Source organism: Amphibalanus amphitrite, unplaced genomic scaffold (genome assembly GCF_019059575.1).
Source record: "Amphibalanus amphitrite isolate SeventyFive unplaced genomic scaffold, NRLGWU_Aamphi_draft 001636F_arrow, whole genome shotgun sequence".
NCBI classification, from domain to species: Eukaryota; Metazoa; Arthropoda; class Thecostraca; order Balanomorpha; family Balanidae; genus Amphibalanus; species Amphibalanus amphitrite.
Window position 1 is genome coordinate 112,970 of NW_024883129.1, and position 21,705 is coordinate 134,674.

General features: G+C 52.4%; 1 protein-coding gene and 1 long non-coding RNA gene across 2 annotated transcripts; both read right to left on the bottom strand.

Moving 5' to 3' along the window:
- Positions 1-829: 829 nt before the first annotated feature.
- On the bottom strand, positions 830-17,283 carry LOC122374300. The gene is made up of 6 exons (XM_043352958.1): positions 17,256-17,283; positions 4,223-4,413; positions 3,495-3,656; positions 2,804-2,965; positions 2,117-2,278; positions 830-1,591 (listed from the first exon to the last, which is right to left on the bottom strand). The coding sequence occupies exons 1-6, from the start codon at positions 17,281-17,283 to the stop codon at positions 1,337-1,339; spliced, it is 960 nt and encodes a 319-aa protein (XP_043208893.1). The 3' UTR covers positions 830-1,336.
- Positions 17,284-18,508: 1,225 nt separating this feature from the next.
- LOC122374301 lies at positions 18,509-21,447 on the bottom strand. Its single transcript, XR_006255192.1, has 3 exons — positions 21,323-21,447; positions 20,113-20,237; positions 18,509-18,822 (listed from the first exon to the last, which is right to left on the bottom strand). It is a non-coding gene; the product is annotated as an uncharacterized LOC122374301 (long non-coding RNA).
- Between the last annotated feature and the right edge of the window lie 258 nt (positions 21,448-21,705).

Here is a 21,705-nt window from a genome sequence, read left to right on the forward strand (position 1 = left end):
GCATTGCTCCCCTGTGGATGCGCGTATAGTTACATCATATTCACATTCAGATTCACATTCAGATTCGTTCCGAATATCGATCATTTTCATCGATATTCAGATTCGTCCCGAATATCGATCATTTTCATCGATATTCGCGGCGCGCATGCGCACTGCCAATATCGATGACCTTGAATGCACATTCACATTCGTTCCGAATATCGATCAGTTTCATCGACATTCACATTGGCGGCGCGCATGCGCACTGCGAATATCGATGACCTTGAATGCACATTCACATTCGCGTTCCGAATATCGATCAGTTTGATCGACATTCAGGTTGGCGGCGCGCATGCGCGCTGCGAATATCGATGACCTTGAATGCACATTCACATTCGCTGCGCGCATGCGCACTGCGAATATCGATGACCTTGAGTGCACATTCAGATTCAGTGGAGGGGGGAGGAGGGGGGGGGGGGGTATCAATTCCCGCGGCATAGGCGGCGGAACGGGGAGGGCACCGGGAGTTTCTTACATGCGCAGAGGCGTTTCCAGAGCCTAGTTCTTGGAGGCACTTTTCGCCAGACTTCGACTTTTCCGATATTTACCGGTAGAGAACGTTTTTAGCCGCGCGTTAGCAATGGTATTTTGCGGCACAATTCTGTTCTCAATTTGAAATCCTTTGTATGTCTTCTAAACTACAAATGCATTCAAGCGATGACGTTTGATTTTGTTTGTTAATTTTTGTGGTAGGTAAATCAGGAGCTGCGTGCGGCCGCGAAACAGCTCGTTTTGTGTGCCTCCAGCACCTCGGTACATCTGGCTTCAATCAAAAGAAAGGAACTGCAACATAGTTACATATATTGTATTTATCATAGCACCGGACACAGCCGGCCAACAGGCGCGAGCAGCACACGCTCCCTAGCAACTTAATACTGGGTCAGCGGCGACAGAGCCGGCCGTGAGATCACGCAGCGTCGCCAGCCGCGCCAGGAACTCAACAGAACAGTGTACGGGGCCAGCAGCAGCCGCTCCGCCCCGCCCCGCCGCGCGGGTCGCAACTGTCCCACCCCGTGAGCACGTGGGGGCCTCCTCTGACGCCGCAGGGAACACACGATCCCTCCAAGACACAGGTGCAGACAGGCACTGGGGTATCCGCACGCTGTCCATGTGGACTCGAACGGGCATCCAAACTGGAGGTCCAGGCCGACCGACTCCAATCGCCCTGGCGACTACACGCGACATTGGATCCTGCCCGCCGCGCCGGTAGATGTTAGCAGCGGGCAGACTCCACCGCGCAACCCACTCTGTAGCCCAGGGGGCCCGGGGTTCGCCCCATGATCGGAGCACGCCGCCGTCACGAACTACAGCCGCGCGCTTCCGCCGCCGGAGGCGCTGGCGGCGGTGCGGCAGCCGTTAGAAGCTCTGCGCGACGTGACGGAGCGCCGATGACGACGACGGCGCGGTGTGCGTGATGAAGCAGATGAGACGGGTGGGCACTGGGCAGCACTCCGGCGTTCAGCTGGTAAAACTCCACCAGCTGGATGACGTCGTACAAGCGAGTCTTACCGCCGTCCAGCACCGTGACCGGCGGCTGACTGGTGTCCTTTACCTGTGGAGGGGAGAAAATGGTCAACTGAGGTCGGTGGGCGACCAGCAGGGGGCCAATGAGATGGCCGGATCGACACCGGATTAATCTTTATGCACGTATGATCGCTACTAATGATAGCACGACCGGTAAGTCATCGTCCAGGGAAATCTAAGTCTAAATGTAGTACAAACTGTCGGAAGACAACGGCTAATCGTCGCGAATCCCAAACCGTTTCGCAATAATCCATGACCTACGCCAACAATTGGCAACAGAACTCGGCCAAAGTCTACTAATATCGAGCCAGCTGGCCTCTTCTCCTCCCTTCCAGAGCCTTCCTGGGCATTTCACAACTGCTACCCTACCAGCTGGATGCACGTTCGTCGCTCATTCATCATGTCTAGTTCATGAGCGTCAGTTTCTTTTGAAATGTGAGCTGCCGACCAGCGTCCCAGATTAAACTTTGCATCTCGAATGGGCCGAGCGGGGAAAACAACCGCGGCTCTGAGAGGGTCCCGAAAGGCTAAGCGCTAGACGGGGCTAACTCACCTGGAGAATAAAACGCCGGGACCAGAAAGCGGTCTCATTTCCAGCACTGGTGGGCAGCACTCTGGCGTTCAGCTGGTAAAACTCCACCAGCTGGATGACGTCGTACAAGCGAGTCTTGCCGCCGTCCAGCACCGTGACCGGCGGCTGACTGGTGTCCTTTACCTGTGGAGGGGAGAAAATGGTCAACTGAGGTCGGTGGGCGACCAGCAGGGGGCCAATGAGATGGCCGGATCGACACCGGATTAATCTTTATGCACGTATGATCGCTACTAATGATAGCACGACCGGTAAGTCATCGTCCAGGGAAATCTAAGTCTAAATGTAGTACAAACTGTCGGAAGACAACGGCTAATCGTCGCGAATCCCAAACCGTTTCGCAATAATCCATGACCTACGCCAACAATTGGCAACAGAACTCGGCCAAAGTCTACTAATATCGAGCCAGCTGGCCTCTTCTCCTCCCTTCCAGAGCCTTCCTGGGCATTTCACAACTGCTACCCTACCAGCTGGATGCACGTTCGTCGCTCATTCATCATGTCTAGTTCATGAGCGTCAGTTTCTTTTGAAATGTGAGCTGCCGACCAGCGCCCCAGATTAAACTTTGCATCTCGAATGGGCCGAGCGGGGAAAACAACCGCGGCTCTGAGAGGGTCCCGAAAGGCTAAGCGCTAGACGGGGCTAACTCACCTGGAGAATAAAACGCCGGGACCAGAAAGCGGTCTCATTTCCAGCACTGGTGGGCAGCACTCTGGCGTTCAGCTGGTAAAACTCCACCAGCTGGATGACGTCGTACAAGCGAGTCTTGCCGCCGTCCAGCACCGTGACCGGCGGCTGACTGGTGTCCTTTACCTGTGGAGGGGAGAAAATGGTCAACTGAGGTCGGTGGGCGACCAGCAGGGGGCCAATGAGATGGCCGGATCGACACCGGATTAATCTTTATGCACGTATGATCGCTACTTATGATAGCACGACCGGTAAGTCATCGTCCAGGGAAATCTAAGTCTAAATGTAGTACAAACTGTCGGAAGACAACGGCTAATCGTCGCGAATCCCAAACCGTTTCGCAATAATCCATGACCTAGGTACGCCAACAATTGGCAACAGAACTGGGCCAAAGTCTACTAATATCGAGCCGGCTGGCCTCTTCTCCTCCCTTCCAGAGCCTTCCTGGGCATTTCACAACTGCTACCCTACCAGCTGGATGCACGTTCGTCGCTCATTCATTATGTCTAGTTCATGAGCGTCAGTTTCTTCTGAAATGTGAGCTGCCGACCAGCGTCCCAGATTAAACTTTGCATCTCGAATGGGCCGAGCGGCGAAAACAACCGCGGCTCTGAGAGGGTCCCGAAAGGCTAAGCGCTAGACGGGGCTAACTCACCTGGAGAATAAAACGCCGGGACCAGAAAGCGGCCTCATTTCCAGCACTGGTGGGCAGCACTCCGGCGTTCAGCTGGTAAAACTCCACCAGCTGGATGACGTCGTACAAGCGAGTCTTGCCGCCGTCCAGCACCGTGACCGGCGGCTGACTGGTGTCCTTTACCTGTGGAGGGGAGAAAATGGTCAACTGAGGTCGGTGGGCGACCAGCAGGGGGCCAATGAGATGGCCGGATCGACACCGGATTAATCTTTATGCACGTATGATCGCTACTTATGATAGCACGACCGGTAAGTCATCGTCCAGGGAAATCTAAGTCTAAATGTAGAACAAACTGTCGGAAGACAACGGCTAATCGTCGCGAATCCCAAACCGTTTCGCAATAATCCATGACCTACGCCAACAATTGGCAACAGAACTCGGCCAAAGTCTACTAATATCGAGCCAGCTGGCCTCTTCTCCTCCCTTCCAGAGCCTTCCTGGGCATGGGCGTCACCACCACTAGGGACACTAGGGACATTGTCCCTAGAAGTTTTGAAATCATCGAAAACTACTAGGGATTGTCCTTAGAAGTTTTTGGAGCTCCCTTTACTGGGGACACGCAAAGAACCCGGGACACAATAATGACGCAACTTGCTCAGCTCTCCAAACACATGTGTTTTGCGTTGCGAACGGTCGCGTCAACATCGCCACGATAAATAAAAAGGCCCACGAGCGGTGTGCCTCCTCACAGATGTGACGGTGTCCTCCGGCCTCCAGGCACGTGCGTGTGGTCGCCGTAAAGCTGGATACGGCAGGCCGGCACTCGTCCGAGAAATTGGTCGAGTTTGTTTCCCAGTCACCCGAGGAGACACCCGAGCCGATTCTGGAGGTGCCCAGCGTGATTGCTCAAACGAACTCGGCTGGTTACATACAGGTCCAGCTTATAAACCCGACCGATGACGATATGCAACTGCCCGCCGGTTACGAGCTGGGGCAGACCCAGCTGTATGAGGGGCTGGTCGCCAAAGTGCGCGTGGACCCGGCGGGAGGTCAGGATCAGGGCAGTACTGGGCCGCCGCTCTGGGCCGGCCGCTGGTCAAGCCAACATTTCCTAAATCAATTCCCTCTGGAACATCGGAGTGGGGATCGGAGACGGCGGGTAGAGGGGGGAGGCATCAGGGCCATGCCCCCCGCCCAAAGGGAAAATCAGGGGTCATCATATAATTTGCCCCCCCCCCAAAAAAAAACAAGCGATGGGGCCCCGGCCCTTATTCGATTGTCACTAGGCTCAAGAAACCCACATCAGCTATTGACAGCTCCATACCGGTCTTTTAGGGCCCTACACTGACCTCTGAGGGCCCTTCCATGGTGGTCAAGTGCCCACACTGACCGTGGAGGACCCGCATTGACCTCTGAGGGCCCTCCGCTGGCCTTTAAGGGCCCCTAAACCGGCCTCAGGGGCCCATCCGGCGTCTGAGGGCCTCACATCGGCCTCTGGCGGCAGTTCTGTCTCTGGGGTACGAAGACTAACCTTTACGTGTCCCTGAGGGCCCTGTACTGGATTTTGAAGACCCGATGCCGGCCTCTAAGGCCGCATCGTCCTCTGAGGGCCAATCTTGGCTTTTGAGGGCACTCTGCTTGTCTCTGGTCCAACTCTGGGGTCTCGCTGGCCCATGCCGGTCTTTTAGGAACCCACACTGACCTATGAGGCCCCATGCTGGCCTGTAAGGGCCAATTATATTAGCCTCTGAGGGTTTCGCACTGGATTCGGAAGATCCGATGCCGGACCTTTCATGGCCTGCATTGGCCTCTGGGGGACCATTTTGGGCTCTGAGGGCCCTCTGCTGGCCTCTGGGGTCCAACAGGTTTGCATAGGCAGAATGATGTGGGCACGCGTTTCCTGATTGAAGAATATGCCTACATACTACCGCATAACTTATTCGTTTTTTCCCCAACTAAATATTAATTATTATCCCTCGTTTTTAAATTAGGCAGTGGCCGAAATCCAACAAGGAACGAAGATTTGGGGGTAGGTGGGCATTGGCGACCAGACTCAAGGAAAGGTTTGTGGCGACGCCCTGGAAAAGTGTCCCTAGAAGTTCTGAAACCGTGGTGACGCCGCTGTATCCTGGGCATTTCACAACTGCTACCCTACCAGCTGGATGCACGTTCGTCGATCATTCATCATGTCTAGTTCATGAGCGTCAGTTTCTTTTGAAATGTGAGCTGCCGACCAGCGTCCCAGATTAAAGCAGCCTCGACACATCCCTTTGATGGCACCGTGATGACGTCGTTCGGCAGGCATGATACTAATTAACCATGGCGTGGTACAGTGCAACGACAAAATGATGAAGGGATGGCAATCTTCAACGAGGCTGACGCGTTATAGGAGGCCAGTTCCGGCAAACAGTGATAGATAACATTTTAATGATAGAAGAAAGGCCCCAGCCAGGCGAGCTGCGTGCAACGGCACCAACTGAACGACCTGGAAAATTTACAGGAGACCAAAAACCGTTACTTCGGATTGTGACTTAGCCCCCGCATGTGTGCGGCGTTTGCCAGCGTAATGTGTACGGCGGGGGGGGGGGGGGTCCGTTGAACCCGCCTGCCGTTCGGCCCCTGATCGAGCTAGAGGTTCGCGGAAAAAACGAGCGTGTTGCCCGTGATGAGAGGAAGCCGATGATACCCAATTTTAAGGTCCTAGGTAATTGGTTGACCTTCCAGGTCAGGTCAATGGCCCAAAAGTCGAGAAAATCGGGACCTGTTAGAATTTCGTAAAGTGAAGCTGTTGTGGCTTTTTTTTTGGTGTGCTGATCACGAATTTCATATTACTTTTGATTACAGATGATGTCTTCATGCATTTAGGCCAGGTCGGGTCAGGTCAGGTCAGGTCGACCAGTAGGCGTCCTGACGGCTATCCATAGTAGGTGTCAACTACCACTGACGGCGTCGTAACATGTTACGAAGGCACTAAACTACTTCGCAAATGTTCAAATGGATGCTAAATTCGAAATCAGCCCGAAAACTACCCTTGAAACATGTAATATACGAAAAAGTGAACCGAGGTCATCTAAGGTCAATGACCTGACCTTCAGGTGACGTTGACACCCACCGTAATTCGTGGGACGAACATCATTTCACATGTTTCGACGTTTATAATCACAAAAAGACTGGAAACGCGCGGATAATGTGAGCTGACATACGCCAAATCGCGATTCCGGCCGAACATGGTCTCGAGAATCAGGTCACAGGTCAAAGGTCATTTCGGTCAGGGTCATGCAATTTTCAGGGTAACTGTAAAGTTGATCAACTCGAGGGTACTGAAAGTTTTGTCGCGATCAGCCGCAGTTTGCGCGAGTTATTTGGGAACAAACCATGGAGGGGTCCATCCGACCCCTCCCCCGGCCCCTACACATGCGAGGGTTAAGGTAGATTTTGTATCGATTACCAATGGTGGCACCTTGTTGTCGAAACGTCTAAAATACAAAAAGATTTAGATTTTAATTATCATTTTGGTTTGCAACCATTAGTCACCATATTTCATAAAATCACAGAGCAAAGCGACATCGGCATTCGCCCATCCCCCTCCGTCCGTCGTCAAAACACATACCTTAGAGCCTCTTTAGCGGGTGTGTTCTCCTGGGATGGTGACTTTCTGCCAGCTCGATGGCCCTCAGCCCTGGCCTCGACTGGGTCGCTAAACACGCTGCCGCAGCTGCCGGTGAAATCCATGGCGACTAGAGAACGAAAACTTTGCTGCAGAGGGAGAGAGAGAGGGGGGGGGGGCAGTCAGAAGTTCGGTAAAGGAAGGGCAGGGGGTAGATAGCAGACCTAGAATCTACATCGGACACCGCCGCACACGGAGGGTGTCAGGGTGCTCAGACGAGGCACAAAACACCCGACAGCCGGGCAACTACAAGCCATACACAATCTCAGGAAACGTAACGGACTCAGGGACCGTCCCGCTCACAAAACATGGTCGCGTGCCAGCCGTCGGTGAAACGTCGTCTCAAAGCTCCCACCCCATCCCTCTGCCCTGCTCCATCCCTCTCTCCTCGGCATTGGCATCGGCGAGCTGGCGAGCACCAGCAGACGAATCGCGGCCAGAATCGCCAGGCAGCGCATCAGGTCGCAGTGCATTGACAGCAAAGCTGCTCCAGAAGTGCAACGCAGCTTGTGACACGGATGAGGATCTCTTGTGGGCACGCACGTGAGTTGGGAACTCCCGTCCTCAACCGACACTGTGGGCACTGTTGTCCTCAACCGACGCGATGTTGCCACCAGACTGGTTATTGATTCGCCTTTTTTGGATCAATTCAATCATTGACTCATTTGATTATTTTTCAAAGATTCAATCACCGTTCAATTCCTTAAAAAATGGTGAATCGATTCCTTTTGATTCAGAGATTAAAAAAGGAATGATGCACTTTTGATTGGGCCAAAAAATAATTGAACGATTCTTTTTCCGATTCAATTTCAAAAAGATCCCTGATTTAGGGATACTATTGCATCTGTTGTGTTCTTCTCGTCAGTGTTATGCAATTATCATCCCATGACACTGGAAGTATTGTTGATGATGAACTATCTGTACAGTTCAAATTTTCTTAAATTCATGAAGCATACACTTCTTTGATTCAATCAACCCTGATTCCCAATTCGTTTGATTCAATCATGACTTGTGAATCGAAAAATCCTGACGGTGAACCAACCTTTTTGATTCAACAAATTTTGTTTTATACAGTCCAATCGATTCAATCACGGGTTAATCGAACACCAGTTTGGTTGCCACTCAGTGTGCTGAATATCACTGCACTGAATTGCACTGACCAACCAATTGAAACTACGTTAACACACAGACGTCTGGGGGGGGGGGCTGTGGATGGTTGATCCCACACGCAGCTGGAGTATGACTAATCCTTCCACACGCAAAGCAAGCCAACTTCTTGAAAGGATAGTGTGTCGGCTGGTGGGACGTTACCAGACATCTATCGCACTTGGTGGACTGGCAGGACAGAACCACATACCTACTTCTTTGGCAACTGCTTAGACTGACAGGTAGACTCAGCGTGTCTCGCCTTTGAACAATTGAAGCAAAATTGGGTCCTGAAAGGACACTGACTGGCCTGTTGCCTCCGACTGTTAAACCTTGGACACCTCACCGTGGCTGCCGACCGGGCGAGATGCAGTTGTTGTGGTGCCACCTGGCTGAAAAGAAGTCCTGGCCTGTTGAGGTCACCCAGCTGGGTTCTGGTCACCTCCAGGCGTTGGGCCATTTCCACAGCCTTTTGAAGCGTCAGGTGTGGATCTGCAAAAAACTTCTGCAACTCCGGGTCCTTACACCTGGCAACAGCACATTCCAGCACAACAGTTTCTCTGGCTACAATATAGCCACAGCGATCCGCCTGCAGTCTCAAGTAAGGCCGCGAGATATGAATGCGTCAAACCGCTCCCCCTCCTTCCTGTACATTGTACAAATCATGTAATATAGACATTTCGTATGTGACATTCACTTGTGGTTGAAAAAAAGCTTTCAGCTTTTCTGTAAGAAGCTTGTACTTATCTGCAGAACGTGACACTCCAGCAGGTTAGGGGAGAGTGCGTACAATTTCCTTACCATAAGCGTTTGACGAACAACGGCACAATGCAAAGTGAAGCATTGGGCCTTGCAAGGAGTGCATACACTCACGATTTAAGATAGTTTTAGATCATCCACGAAGCCAAAATAATACTGAACTAGGAGCCTCATCCCCTATTGTCTGTCAGTTATGGGACTACGCTCGCAACACCGAAGTGGGAGCCTCATCCCCAACTGTCTGTCAGTCATGACACTATCCCTATTGTCTGTCAGTCATGGGACTACGCTCACAATACCGAAGTAGGAGCCTCATTCCCTAGTGTCAGTCATGGGACTGTCCTCTACGGTGTCTCAGTCATGGGACTACGCTCACAATACCGAAGTAAGAGCCTCATCCCCTACCGTCAGTCATGGGACTATCCTCTACGGTGTCTCAGTCATAGGACTACGCTCACAATACCCCCTGCTGTCTGTCAGTCATGGCACTATACCTACCGTCTGTCAGTCATGGGACTACGCTCACAATACCGAAGTAGGAGCCTCATCCCCTACTGTCTGTCAGTCATGGCACTATACCTACCGTCTGTCAGTCATGGGACTACGCTCACAATACCGAAGTAGGAGCCTCATCCCCTACTGTCTGTCAGTCATGGGACTGTCCTCTACGGTGTCTCAGTCATGGGACTACGCTCACAATACCGAAGTAGGAGCCTCATCCCCTACTGTCTGTCAGTCATGGGACTACGCTCACAATACCGAAGTAGGAGCCTCACCCCCTACTGTCAGTCAGTCATGGCACAATACCTACTGTCTGTCAGTCATGGGACTACGCTCACAATACCGAAGTAGGAGCCTCATCCCCTACTGTCTGACAGTCATGGCACTACACCTACCGTCTGTCAGTCATGGGACTACGCTCACAATACCGAAGTAGGAGCCTCATCCGCTACTGTCTGTCAGTCATGGCACTATCCCTACTGTCTGTCAGTCATGGGACTACGCTCACAATACCGAAGTAGGAGCCTCATCCCCTACTGTCTGTCAGTCATGGGACAGTCCCCTACTGTCTGTCATTCATGGCACTATCCCTACTGTCTGTCAGTCATGGGACTACGCTCACAATACCGAAGTAGGAGCCTCATCCCCTACTGTCTGTCAGTCATGGCACTATCCCTAGTCCCTACTGTCTGTCAGTCATGGGACTACGCTCACAATACCGAAGTAGGAGCCTCATCCCCTACCGTCTGTCAGTCATGAAACTGTCCTCTACGGTGTCTCAGTCATGGGACTACGCTCACAATACCGAAGTAGGAGCCTCATCCCCTACTGTCTGTCAGTCATGGCACTATACCTACCGTCTGTCAGTCATAGGACTACGCTCACAATACCGAAGTAGGAGCCTCATCCCCTACTGTCTGTCAGTCATGGCACTATACCTACTGTCTGTCAGTCATGGGACTACGCTCACAATACCGAAGTAGGAGCCTCATCCCCTAACGTCTGTCAGTCATGGGACTGTCCTCTACGGTGTCTCAGTCATGGGACTACGCTCACAATACCGAAGTAGGAGCCTCATCCCCTACTGTCAGTCATGGAACTGTCCCCTACGGTGTCTCAGTCATGGGACTACGCTCACAATACCGAAGTAGGAGCCTCATCCCCTACTGTCAGTCATGGGACTGTCCTATACGGTGTCTCAGTCATGGGACTACGCTCACAATACCGAAGTAGGAGCCTCATCCCCTAACGTCTGTCAGTCATGGGACTGTCCTCTACGGTGTCTCAGTCATGGGACTACGCTCACAATACCGAAGTAGGAGCCTCATCCCCTACTGTCAGTCATGGGACTGTCCTCTACGGTGTCTCAGTCATGGGACTACGCTCACAATACCGAAGTAGGAGCCTCATCCCCTAACGTCTGTCAGTCATGGGACTGTCCTCTACGGTGTCTCAGTCATGGGACTACGCTCACAATACCGAAGTAGGAGCCTCATCCCCTACTGTCAGTCATGGAACTGTCCCCTACGGTGTCTCAGTCATGGGACTACGCTCACAATACCGAAGTAGGAGCCTCATCCCCTACTGTCTGTCAGTCATGGCACTGTCTCTACCGTCTGTCAGTCATGGGACTACGCTCACAATACCGAAGTAGGAGCCTCATCCCCTACTGTCTGTCAGTCATTGCACTGTCCCTACTGTCTGTCAGTCTTGGGACTACGCTCACAATACCGAAGTAGGAGCCTCATCCCCTAATGTCTGTCAGTCATGGCACTATCCCTACTGTCTGTCAGTCATGGGACTACGCTCACAATACCGAAGTAGGAGCCTCATCCCCTACTGTCAGTCATGGGACTGTCCTCTACGGTGTCTCAGTCATGGGACTACGCTCACAATACCGAAGTAGGAGCCTCATCCCCTACTGTCTGTCGGTCATGGCACTGTCCCTACTGTCTGTCAGTCTTGGGACTACGCTCACAATACCGAAGTAGGAGCCTCATCCCCTACTGTCAGTCATGGGACTGTCCTTAACGGTCTGTCAGTCATGGGACTACGCTCACAATACCGAAGTAGGAGCCTCATCCCCTAACGTCTGTCAGTCATGGGACTGTCCTCTACGGTGTCTCAGTCATGGGACTACGCTCACAATACCGAAGTAGGAGCCTCATCCCCTACTGTCAGTCATGGGACTGTCCTCTACAGTGTGTCAGTCATGGGACTACGCTCACAATACCGAAGTATGAGCCTCATCCCCTACTGTCAGTCATGGGACTGTCCTCTACGGTGTCTCAGTCATGGGACTACGCTCACAATACCGAAGTAGGAGCCTCATCCCCTACTGTCTGTCGGTCATGGCACTGTCCCTACTGTCTGTCAGTCTTGGGACTACGCTCACAATACCGAAGTAGGAGCCTCATCCCCTACTGTCAGTCATGGGACTGTCCTTAACGGTCTGTCAGTCATGGGACTACGCTCACAATACCGAAGTAGGAGCCTCATCCCCTAACGTCTGTCAGTCATGGGACTGTCCTCTACGGTGTCTCAGTCATGGGACTACGCTCACAATACCGAAGTAGGAGCCTCATCCCCTAACGTCTGTCAGTCATGGGACTGTCCTCTACGGTGTCTCAGTCATGGGACTACGCTCACAATACCGAAGTAGGAGCCTCATCCCCTACTGTCAGTCATGGGACTGTCCTCTACGGTGTGTCAGTCATGGGACTACGCTCACAATACCGAAGTAGGAGCCTCATCCCCTACTGTCAGTCATGGGACTGTCCTCTACGGTGTCTCAGTCATGGGACTACGCTCACAATACCGAAGTAGGAGCCTCATCCCCTACTGTCTGTCGGTCATGGCACTGTCCCTACTGTCTGTCAGTCTTGGGACTACGCTCATAATACCGAAGTAGGAGCCTCATCCCCTACTGTCAGTCATGGGACTGTCCTATATGGTGTGTCAGTCATGGGACTACGCTCACAATACCGAAGTAGGAGCCTCATCCCCTAACGTCTGTCAGTCATGGGACTGTCCTCTACGGTGTCTCAGTCATGGGACTACGCTCACAATACCGAAGTAGGAGCCTCATCCCCTAACGTATGTCAGTCATGGGACTGTCCTCTACGGTGTCTCAGTCATGGGACTACGCTCACAATACCGAAGTAGGAGCCTCATCCCCTACTGTCAGTCATGGGACTGTCCTCTACGGTGTCTCAGTCATGGGACTACGCTCACAATACCGAAGTAGGAGCCTCATCCCCTACTGTCTGTCGGTCATGGCACTGTCCCTACTGTCTGTCAGTCTTGGGACTACGCTCACAATACCGAAGTAGGAGCCTCATCCCCTACTGTCAGTCATGGGACTGTCCTTAACGGTCTGTCAGTCATGAGACTTCGCTCACAATACCGAAGTAGGAGCCTCATCCCCTAACGTCTGTCAGTCATGGGACTGTCCTCTACGGTGTCTCAGTCATGGGACTACGCTCACAATACCGAAGTAGGAGCCTCATCCCCTACTGTCAGTCATGGGACTGTCCTCTACGGTGTCTCAGTCATGGGACTACGCTCACAATACCGAAGTAGGAGCCTCATCCCCTACTGTCTGTCAGTCATGGCACTAAACCTACCGTCTGTCAGTCATGGGACTACGCTCACAATACCGAAGTAGGAGCCTCATCCCCTACTGTCAGTCATGGAACTGTCCCCTACGGTGTCTCAGTCATGGGACTACGCTCACAATACCGAAGTAGGAGCCTCATCCCCTACTGTCTGTCAGTCATGGCACTGTCTCTACCGTCTGTCAGTCATGGGACTACACTCACAATACCGAAGTAGGAGTCTCATCCCCTACTGTCTGTCAGTCATTGCACTGTCCCTACTGTCTGTCAGTCTTGGGACTACGCTCACAATACCGAAGTAGGAGCCTCATCCCCTAATGTCTGTCAGTCATGGCACTATCCCTACTGTCTGTCAGTCATGGGACTACGCTCACAATACCGAAGTAGGAGCCTCATCCCCTACTGTCAGTCATGGGACTGTCCTCTACGGTGTCTCAGTCATGGGACTACGCTCACAATACCGAAGTAGGAGCCTCATCCCCTACTGTCTGTCGGTCATGGCACTGTCCCTACTGTCTGTCAGTCTTGGGACTACGCTCACAATACCGAAGTAGGAGCCTCATCCCCTACTGTCAGTCATGGGACTGTCCTTAACGGTCTGTCAGTCATGGGACTACGCTCACAATACCGAAGTAGGAGCCTCATCCCCTAACGTCTGTCAGTCATGGGACTGTCCTCTACGGTGTCTCAGTCATGGGACTACGCTCACAATACCGAAGTAGGAGCCTCATCCCCTACTGTCAGTCATGGGACTGTCCTCTACAGTGTGTCAGTCATGGGACTACGCTCACAATACCGAAGTAGGAGCCTCATCCCCTACTGTCAGTCATGGGACTGTCCTCTACGGTGTCTCAGTCATGGGACTACGCTCACAATACCGAAGTAGGAGCCTCATCCCCTACTGTCTGTCGGTCATGGCACTGTCCCTACTGTCTGTCAGTCTTGGGACTACGCTCATAATACCGAAGTAGGAGCCTCATCCCCTACTGTCAGTCATGGGACTGTCCTTAACGGTCTGTCAGTCATGGGACTACGCTCACAATACCGAAGTAGGAGCCTCATCCCCTAACGTCTGTCAGTCATGGGACTGTCCTCTACGGTGTCTCAGTCATGGGACTACGCTCACAATACCGAAGTAGGAGCCTCATCCCCTACTGTCAGTCATGGGACTGTCCTCTACGGTGTGTCAGTCATGGGAGTACGCTCACAATACCGAAGTAGGAGCCTCATCCCCTAACGTCTGTCAGTCATGGGACTGTCCTCTACGGTGTCTCAGTCATGAGACTACGCTCACAATACCGAAGTAGGAGCCTCATCCCCTAACGTCTGTCAGTCATGGGACTGTCCTCTACGGTGTGTCAGTCATGGGACTACGCTCACAATACCGAAGTAGGAGCCTCATCCCCTACTGTCAGTCATGGGATTGTCCTCTACGGTGTGTCAGTCATGGGACTACGCTCACAATACCGAAGTAGGAGCCTCATCCCCTACTGTCAGTCATGGGACTGTCCCTACTGTCTGTCAGTCTTGGGACTACGCTCACAATACCGAAGTAGGAGCCTCATCCCCTACTGTCAGTCATGGGACTGTCCTTAACGGTCTGTCAGTCATGAGACTTCGCTCACAATACCGAAGTAGGAGCCTCATCCCCTAACGTCTGTCAGTCATGGGACTGTCCTCTACGGTGTCTCAGTCATGGGACTACGCTCACAATACCGAAGTAGGAGCCTCATCCCCTACTGTCTGTCAGTCATGGCACTGTCTCTACCGTCTGTCAGTCATGGGACTACGCTCACAATACCGAGGTAGGAGCCTCATCCCCTACTGTCAGTCATGGGACTGTCCTTAACGGTCTGTCAGTCATGGGACTACGCTCACAATACCGAAGTAGGAGCCTCATCCTCTACTGTCAGTCATGGGACTTTCCTCTACGGTGTCTCAGTCATGGGACTACGCTCACAATACCGAAGTAGGAGCCTCATCCCCTACCGTCTGTCAGTCATATGACTGTCCCCTACGGTCTCTCAGTCATGAGACTACGCTCGCAATACCGAAGTAGAAGCCTCATCCCCTACTGTCTGTCAGTCATGGCACCATCCCTATTGTCTGTCAGTCATGGGACTACGCTCACAATACCGAAGTAGGAGCCTCATCCCCTACCGTCTGTCAGTCATGGGACTGTCCCCTACGGTCTCTCAGTCATGGGGCTACGCTCACAATACCGAAGTAGGAGCCTCATCGCCTACTGTCTGTCAGTCATGGCACTATCCCTACTGTCTGTCAGGCATGGGACTACGCTCACAATACCGAAGTAGGAGTCTCATCCCCTACTGTCTGGTAGTCATGGGACTACGCTCACAATACCGAAGTACGGAGCCTGATCTCTTAAGTACCTAGGAAGGAACTTTAGTGATGATATAGTAAATCACCAGATGACACTAATACATGACTGATTCATATTTGACATACGTATGTTGTACAGGCAATGCATATGTCGTAAGCAGGGATGCGGAGCCGTGGAAATTTCAGACGGCTCCGGCTCCGGCTCCGGAGAAAAAAATCGGCTCCGGCTCCGGCTCCGGCTCCAGGTGAAATGTTATGGCGGCTCCGGCTCCGGCTCCGGCTCCGAGTAAAATGGTCCGGCTCCGGCGGCTCCGGCTCCGGCGGCTCAAGCTCCGACTCAGTACATCCCCTACGCAATCAATTAAATACGGGTGGAAGAAAAATTGGATTGGTTATACGCGTTACTCTTTGCCATGACCGGCTCACCGCGTCCCCGCGCAAACGCACCTCGGAGAGAACTGGCAGAACAAAGGGCTAGGAAGCGATGGCATTGGAAACGCAGTCGCCGCGAATCGGAGTTCAGTGAACCATCGTAAGCTGACACCCGTCTCGGCTGCATTGGGGGGTGAGGGGTGGGGTGTGTGTGGGATGAGACGGTGCTGGGAGTCGCAGTCCACTGCACTGGTTTGAAAACAATGGCCGTCACCTGATGACTGGTCCTCATGTTCTGGGGATGCAGTAGACGTGGGGGGGGGGAAGAGCACACAGGAAGTTGTTTGCGTACTGTGGAATACTGGGAATATTCGGATTTTTTCATTCACTTGATGGCCCATGACGTAAGTACCATATGTTTTACTGCCTTGTACTGTCGAAACCGAACTAGGTCAATTATTTTTTTCCTCTTCAAAAAATAAAAGGAGCCGGAGTCGCACCCTTTTTTGGCGGCTCCGGCTCCGGCTCCGGCTCCGGGCAAAATATGCCGGCTCCGGCGGCTCCGGCTCCGCATCCCTGGTCGTAAGCATTGGCTGAAATCCGGCATTTAACGAAATGTCTAGGCAAATGCCAGGTGGAGACCAGGCAGTCGCTGAAATATTGTCGAAAGTGACTGAGTACACTCATTACCTAGGCATTACATGAAATGCCTAAGTGACGTTCGACACTTTCTGTAACGATTACCGCCGATGGAAAATATCACCGATGGAATAGGATGATGGTGTATGATACCAAACATTGAACTCCATAGTCCATGGCGAGATGGCTGGTGCAAATCCCGTCGGGCCTATCCTAGCCTAGCGTAACCTAGCCTAACACAACCTTACTTATAACCTAGAGCCATAGGTGCAGGAACGTTTTCGAAAGTGTGGGGCGGGGGGCAGGCTCCCAGAGGCACAAAACCTCACCTACCCCCAAAATCCATTTTCTCCTCGGATTTCGGCCACTTTATTTTCGCAAGCATGCTCATTAATCGGTAAAAAAGTGACAAGAAAAAAATCGACCAAAATCTCAGGGAGACTCCCGTCCAGATATTAAATCTTATGGACGCGTCCCCTGGCCTCCGCAGCCGTGTTGGCACCAGGAGCGGGTCCAGGAAAACTCCAAGGGGAGGGTCATGAATCGAAGTAGTGCCCCTACCTATACCCAAAAGTAAAACCTCAACGGATTTCGGCCACTTAATTTTGGTGGTGCCCTATTTTCATTTTTTCCCTGACAGGCCTGTGGTGTCCCTTGCGGGCCTGTGGTGCCCCTGCTAGGCCGCAGGTGCCCCTGGCAGGTTTGTGATGCCCCTGGAAGGACTGTGGTGCTTCTTACGAGCCAGAAGTGCCAGCGACAGGCCCATGGTGCCTCTGCGAGGCCGGTGGTGCCCCTGCAAGGCCGTGGTGCCCCTGCTAGGCCGCTGGTGCCCCTGGGCCCTGACAGGACTGTGGTGATGCTGACAAGCCTGAAGTGTCCCCGACAGGCACGTGATGCCCCTGACAGTCCCAGGGTGCCCCTGCGAGGCCAGTGGGTGCCCCTGGCAAGCCTGTGGTGCCCCTGACAGGCCTGTGGTGCTCCTGAAAGGACTATGGTGCCCCTGGGCCCTGACAAGCCTGAGGTGCTCCTGACAGGTCCGTGGTGCCCTTGACAGGCCCAAGGTGCCCATGCGAGGCCGGTGGTGCCCCTGGAAGGCCTTTGGTGCCCCTGGAAGACCTGTGGTGCCCCTGACAGGTCTGTGGTGCCCCTGGCAGACCTGTGGTGCTCTTGCTAGGCCGATGGTGCTCCTGACAGGCCGGTGGTGCCCCTGTCAGGTCTGTGGTGCCCCAGTCAGGTCTGTGGTGCCCCTGATAGGTCGGTGGTGCCCCTGGTAGGCCTGTAGTGCCCCCGGACCCCAAGGGGGCATGGCCCATGTGACCCCACCTTGGATCCGCCACTGGTTGGCACACATGCGAATTCCAGAAGCATCCAAAAACATTCTTATTACGAGCGAGCGTGAAACGTGAGAAGTGAAAAGTCAGCAAAAGGTGTGTGTGTGGGGGGGGGGCAGTTAACATTGCTGGCCCCCCATTCGAAAGTGGGGGACCATGGCCCCCTCCCCCTGTTCCTACGCCTATGCCAGTAACCGATCAACCAATGGAAGGCTGCCTAACATAAATTGTTAGTTTACGCCGTTTACGCATTCTGCTGCGCCAGTATTGTCTCTCTTTGCAGCACGCGCTGCCCTCTAAGCTGCCACTTATTGCTTCTGACAAAATTTCCTTTCATTGGGTGGAGGAAAATTGCACTCAATAACGATGAAGCACAAATGGAAATCGTCATGGAAGGGCAGGCCGGAGAACCGTCAAGTTTGTTCTTCGCGGTGGTACCTACAAATACATTAATGTTTGGCAAAAACTGGTGGGGGGGGGGGCAGTTAACATTACTGGCCCCCACTATGAAAAGTGGGGAGCCACCGGCCTTCCCGTCCCCCCTGTTCCTACACCTATGGCTATGCCTAGAGCCTACTTTCACCGCCATAACACAGCAAACCTAACCTAACGTGGTTTGTGAAGGGTAGATAGTGTCTTAGACGAATATTCGAGTTACCAGATACTTTTTTACTTACGGTAGCTTTCGAAAGCACGTAGTCTTTTTTCCTCAGCCTAGAGTTAGACGATTAAACGCACATAGAAACAAGCTAACATTACAATCTAGTCGAAACATTAGACATGAAAAAATTAAGCATAAACAACCTTTAACATGATCCCTTCCCAGGTGACAGTTGAGACAGTCCTCACCGCGACCGCTCGGGCGATGCTTCACAACTACCAGGCGGGCTGGTGGAGGTGCCGTCTTGCTCCCCGGCGCCATCGGGCTGCATTTCTGGTCCGGGTCGTGTCCGAGAGCTTAACGCTGCGGTGACCTGTAAAACGAACTTTAACCCTCGCATGTGTGCGGCGTTTGCCAGCTTCTATGTGTAGGGGGGGGGGGTCGGTTGGACGGTTGGACCCCCCCCCCCTTGCCGTTTGGCCCCTGATCGAGCTAGAGCTTCGCGGAAAAAACGAGCGTGTTGCCCGTGACGAGAGGAAGCCGATGATACCCAATTTTAAGGTCCTAGGTCATTGGTTGACCTTCCAGGTCAGGTCAATGACCCAAAGTCGGGAAAATCGGGACCTGTTAGAAAGTCGTAAAGTGTGGCTACTAAGGGGTTTTTCGGGGTGCTGATCACGAATATCGTGTTAGTTTTGATCACAGATGATGTCTTGAAGCATTTAGACCGAGTCGGGTCAGGTCAGGTCAGGTCAACCAGTAGGCGTCGTGACGGGTATTCGTAGTACGTGTCAACCGCCTCTGACAGCTTCGTAACATGTTACGAAGTCGCCAAAACTACTTCGTAAATGTTCAAATGGTTGCTAAATTCGAATTCAGCTCCAAAAACTAGCCTAGAAACATGTAAAACTCGAAAAAGTGAACCGAGGTCACCCGAGGTCACCAAAGGTCAATGACCTGACCTGACCTTCAGGTGACCTTGACACACACGGGAGTAACATCAAATCACATGTTTGAACGTTTGAAACCACGAAAAGCTTGCAAACACGCGGCTAGTGCGAGCCGACATACGCGAAATCGCGATTCCGGCCAAACATGCCACATGGTCTCGGAAAAGAGGTCACAGGTCAAAGGTCATTTTGGTCAGGGTCATGAAATTTTCAGGGTAGATGTAAAATCGATCAATGCGAGGGTACTGAAAGTTTCGTCGCGATCGGCCGCTTTTTACGCGAGTTATTCGCGAAAAACCATGGGGGGGTCCATCCGACCCCCCCCCCCTACACATGCGAGGGTTAACATTCAGGCTTCAGCTATCCCCAATACCTTCTAACCACCATCCCTTCTCGGTGACTAGCAAGGGCCAAGGCACTTCAGTGATTACAATTTCACCGCCATAACACAGCAAACCTAACCTAACGTGGTTCGTGAAAGGTTGATAGTGTCGTAGATGAATATTCAAGGTACCAGGTACTTTTTTTTACTTACGGTAGCTTTCGAAAGCACGTAGTCTTTTTTCCTCAGCCTAGAGTTAGACGATTAAACGCACATACATGTAGAAACAAGCTAACATTACAATCTAGTCGAAACATTAGACATGAAAAAATTAAGCATAAACAACCTTTAACATGATCCCTTCCCAGGTGACAGTTGAGACAGTCCTCACCGCGACCGCTCGGGCGATGCTTCACCACTACCAGGCGGGCTGGTGAAGGTGCCGTCTTGCTCCCCGGCGCCATCGGGCTGCATTTCTGGTCCGGGTCGTGTCCGAGAGCTTAACGCTGCGGTGACCTGTAAAATGAATTTTAACATTCAGGCTTCAGCTATCCCCAATACCTTCTAACCACCATCCCTTCTCGGTGACTAGCAAGGGCCAAGGCACTTCAGTGATTACAAAGTAACTCACCAGATGTAAATCACCAGGTCGCTCCACCATGGACCAACCACTTTTGGTGTAAAACGACTCTAGCCCTAAGACGGGGATGAAGCTGTTGACGTCATCACGTTTAACTTCCCCAAGGCCTTTGACGTAGTATCCCACCCTATTCTGCTAGCCAAGTTACAATTGCAAGTGATCAACATTCAACACCCCCTCATCCGCTGGATTGAGGAATTCCTGGTTGGTCGCCTCATAGGGCTACTGTTAAAATGCCAAAATCAAGGGGGCATGGTGCTCTGGAGCCCCCCCCCCCCGTTCCGCAGCCTATGATCTTGCAAACACTCAGGTTGGTCGCCTCATAGGGCTACTGTTAAAATGCCCAAATCAAGGGGGCATGGTGCTCCAGAGCCCCCCCCCCCCTTCCGCAACCTATGATCTTGTGAACACTCAATCGTGAACATCTTTTTTCAAGGCGGAGCATTTCACATAGGCGCGGGAGCCGGGGGGCAGTGGGGGCAGCTTGCCCCCAACTCTGGGGCCGTGGGGGCGGGCCCCCACAGCTTTGAGACGGAATACCACACTTTTTTGCAAATGTTTTCTTTTTTTGTTGAAAAAGCCGAGGGGTGAAAAATAAGTGGCCTAAAACTGGTGAGAAAACTAGATTTGGGGGTACCCTAGGTTGATCTCTATTATGGTGTGCCCCCCCCAGTCGGAAAGTAGTTCCCGCCCCCTGGCATTTCAGGTTCTGCTAAAATGCATTACTCCAGACCAGATGTACGACAGAACAGACAAGATAATGTGTCATGCTTTCCAAAGTAGATGCTTACCAAAGTAGAAAGGAGCGAGGCATAGAGAGCAGGTTGCTCATGGGATGCAGCAGCCTGATATCATATATTTTACTTTGAACGTTTATGAAAAGGTAGCTCTAGCATTCACGGTAATATTAACATTTAAAACAACCAATAAACAATATCAAATAACCCTAGACGCTACCTACCCTTCCTCGCCGCGTAGTTTTCCCGCGCGCGAATGTGCATTCAAGGTCATCGATATTCGCAGTGCGCATGCGCGCAGCGAATGTGAATGTGCATTCAAGGTCATCGATATTCGCAGCGCGCATGCGCGCCGCCAACCTGAATGTCGATCAAACTGATGTAACGGAAGTTAGCAGGGATTCAGCAGGGGTTCAGCAGGGATTCAGCAGGGATCGACGGCCCCTACGATTTCGCTGAATTTTGGTGGAGAGGTGCAGAATGGTGTCCTCTATCGAAAATCCTAGTGCCAAAATGCGGGGAATCCATCAGGGGGGCCACAAATCCCAAAAAACAGTATGCCCTCAGGGCACAATCGACGAACTTTGAAAACCCTACTTCTAGCCGT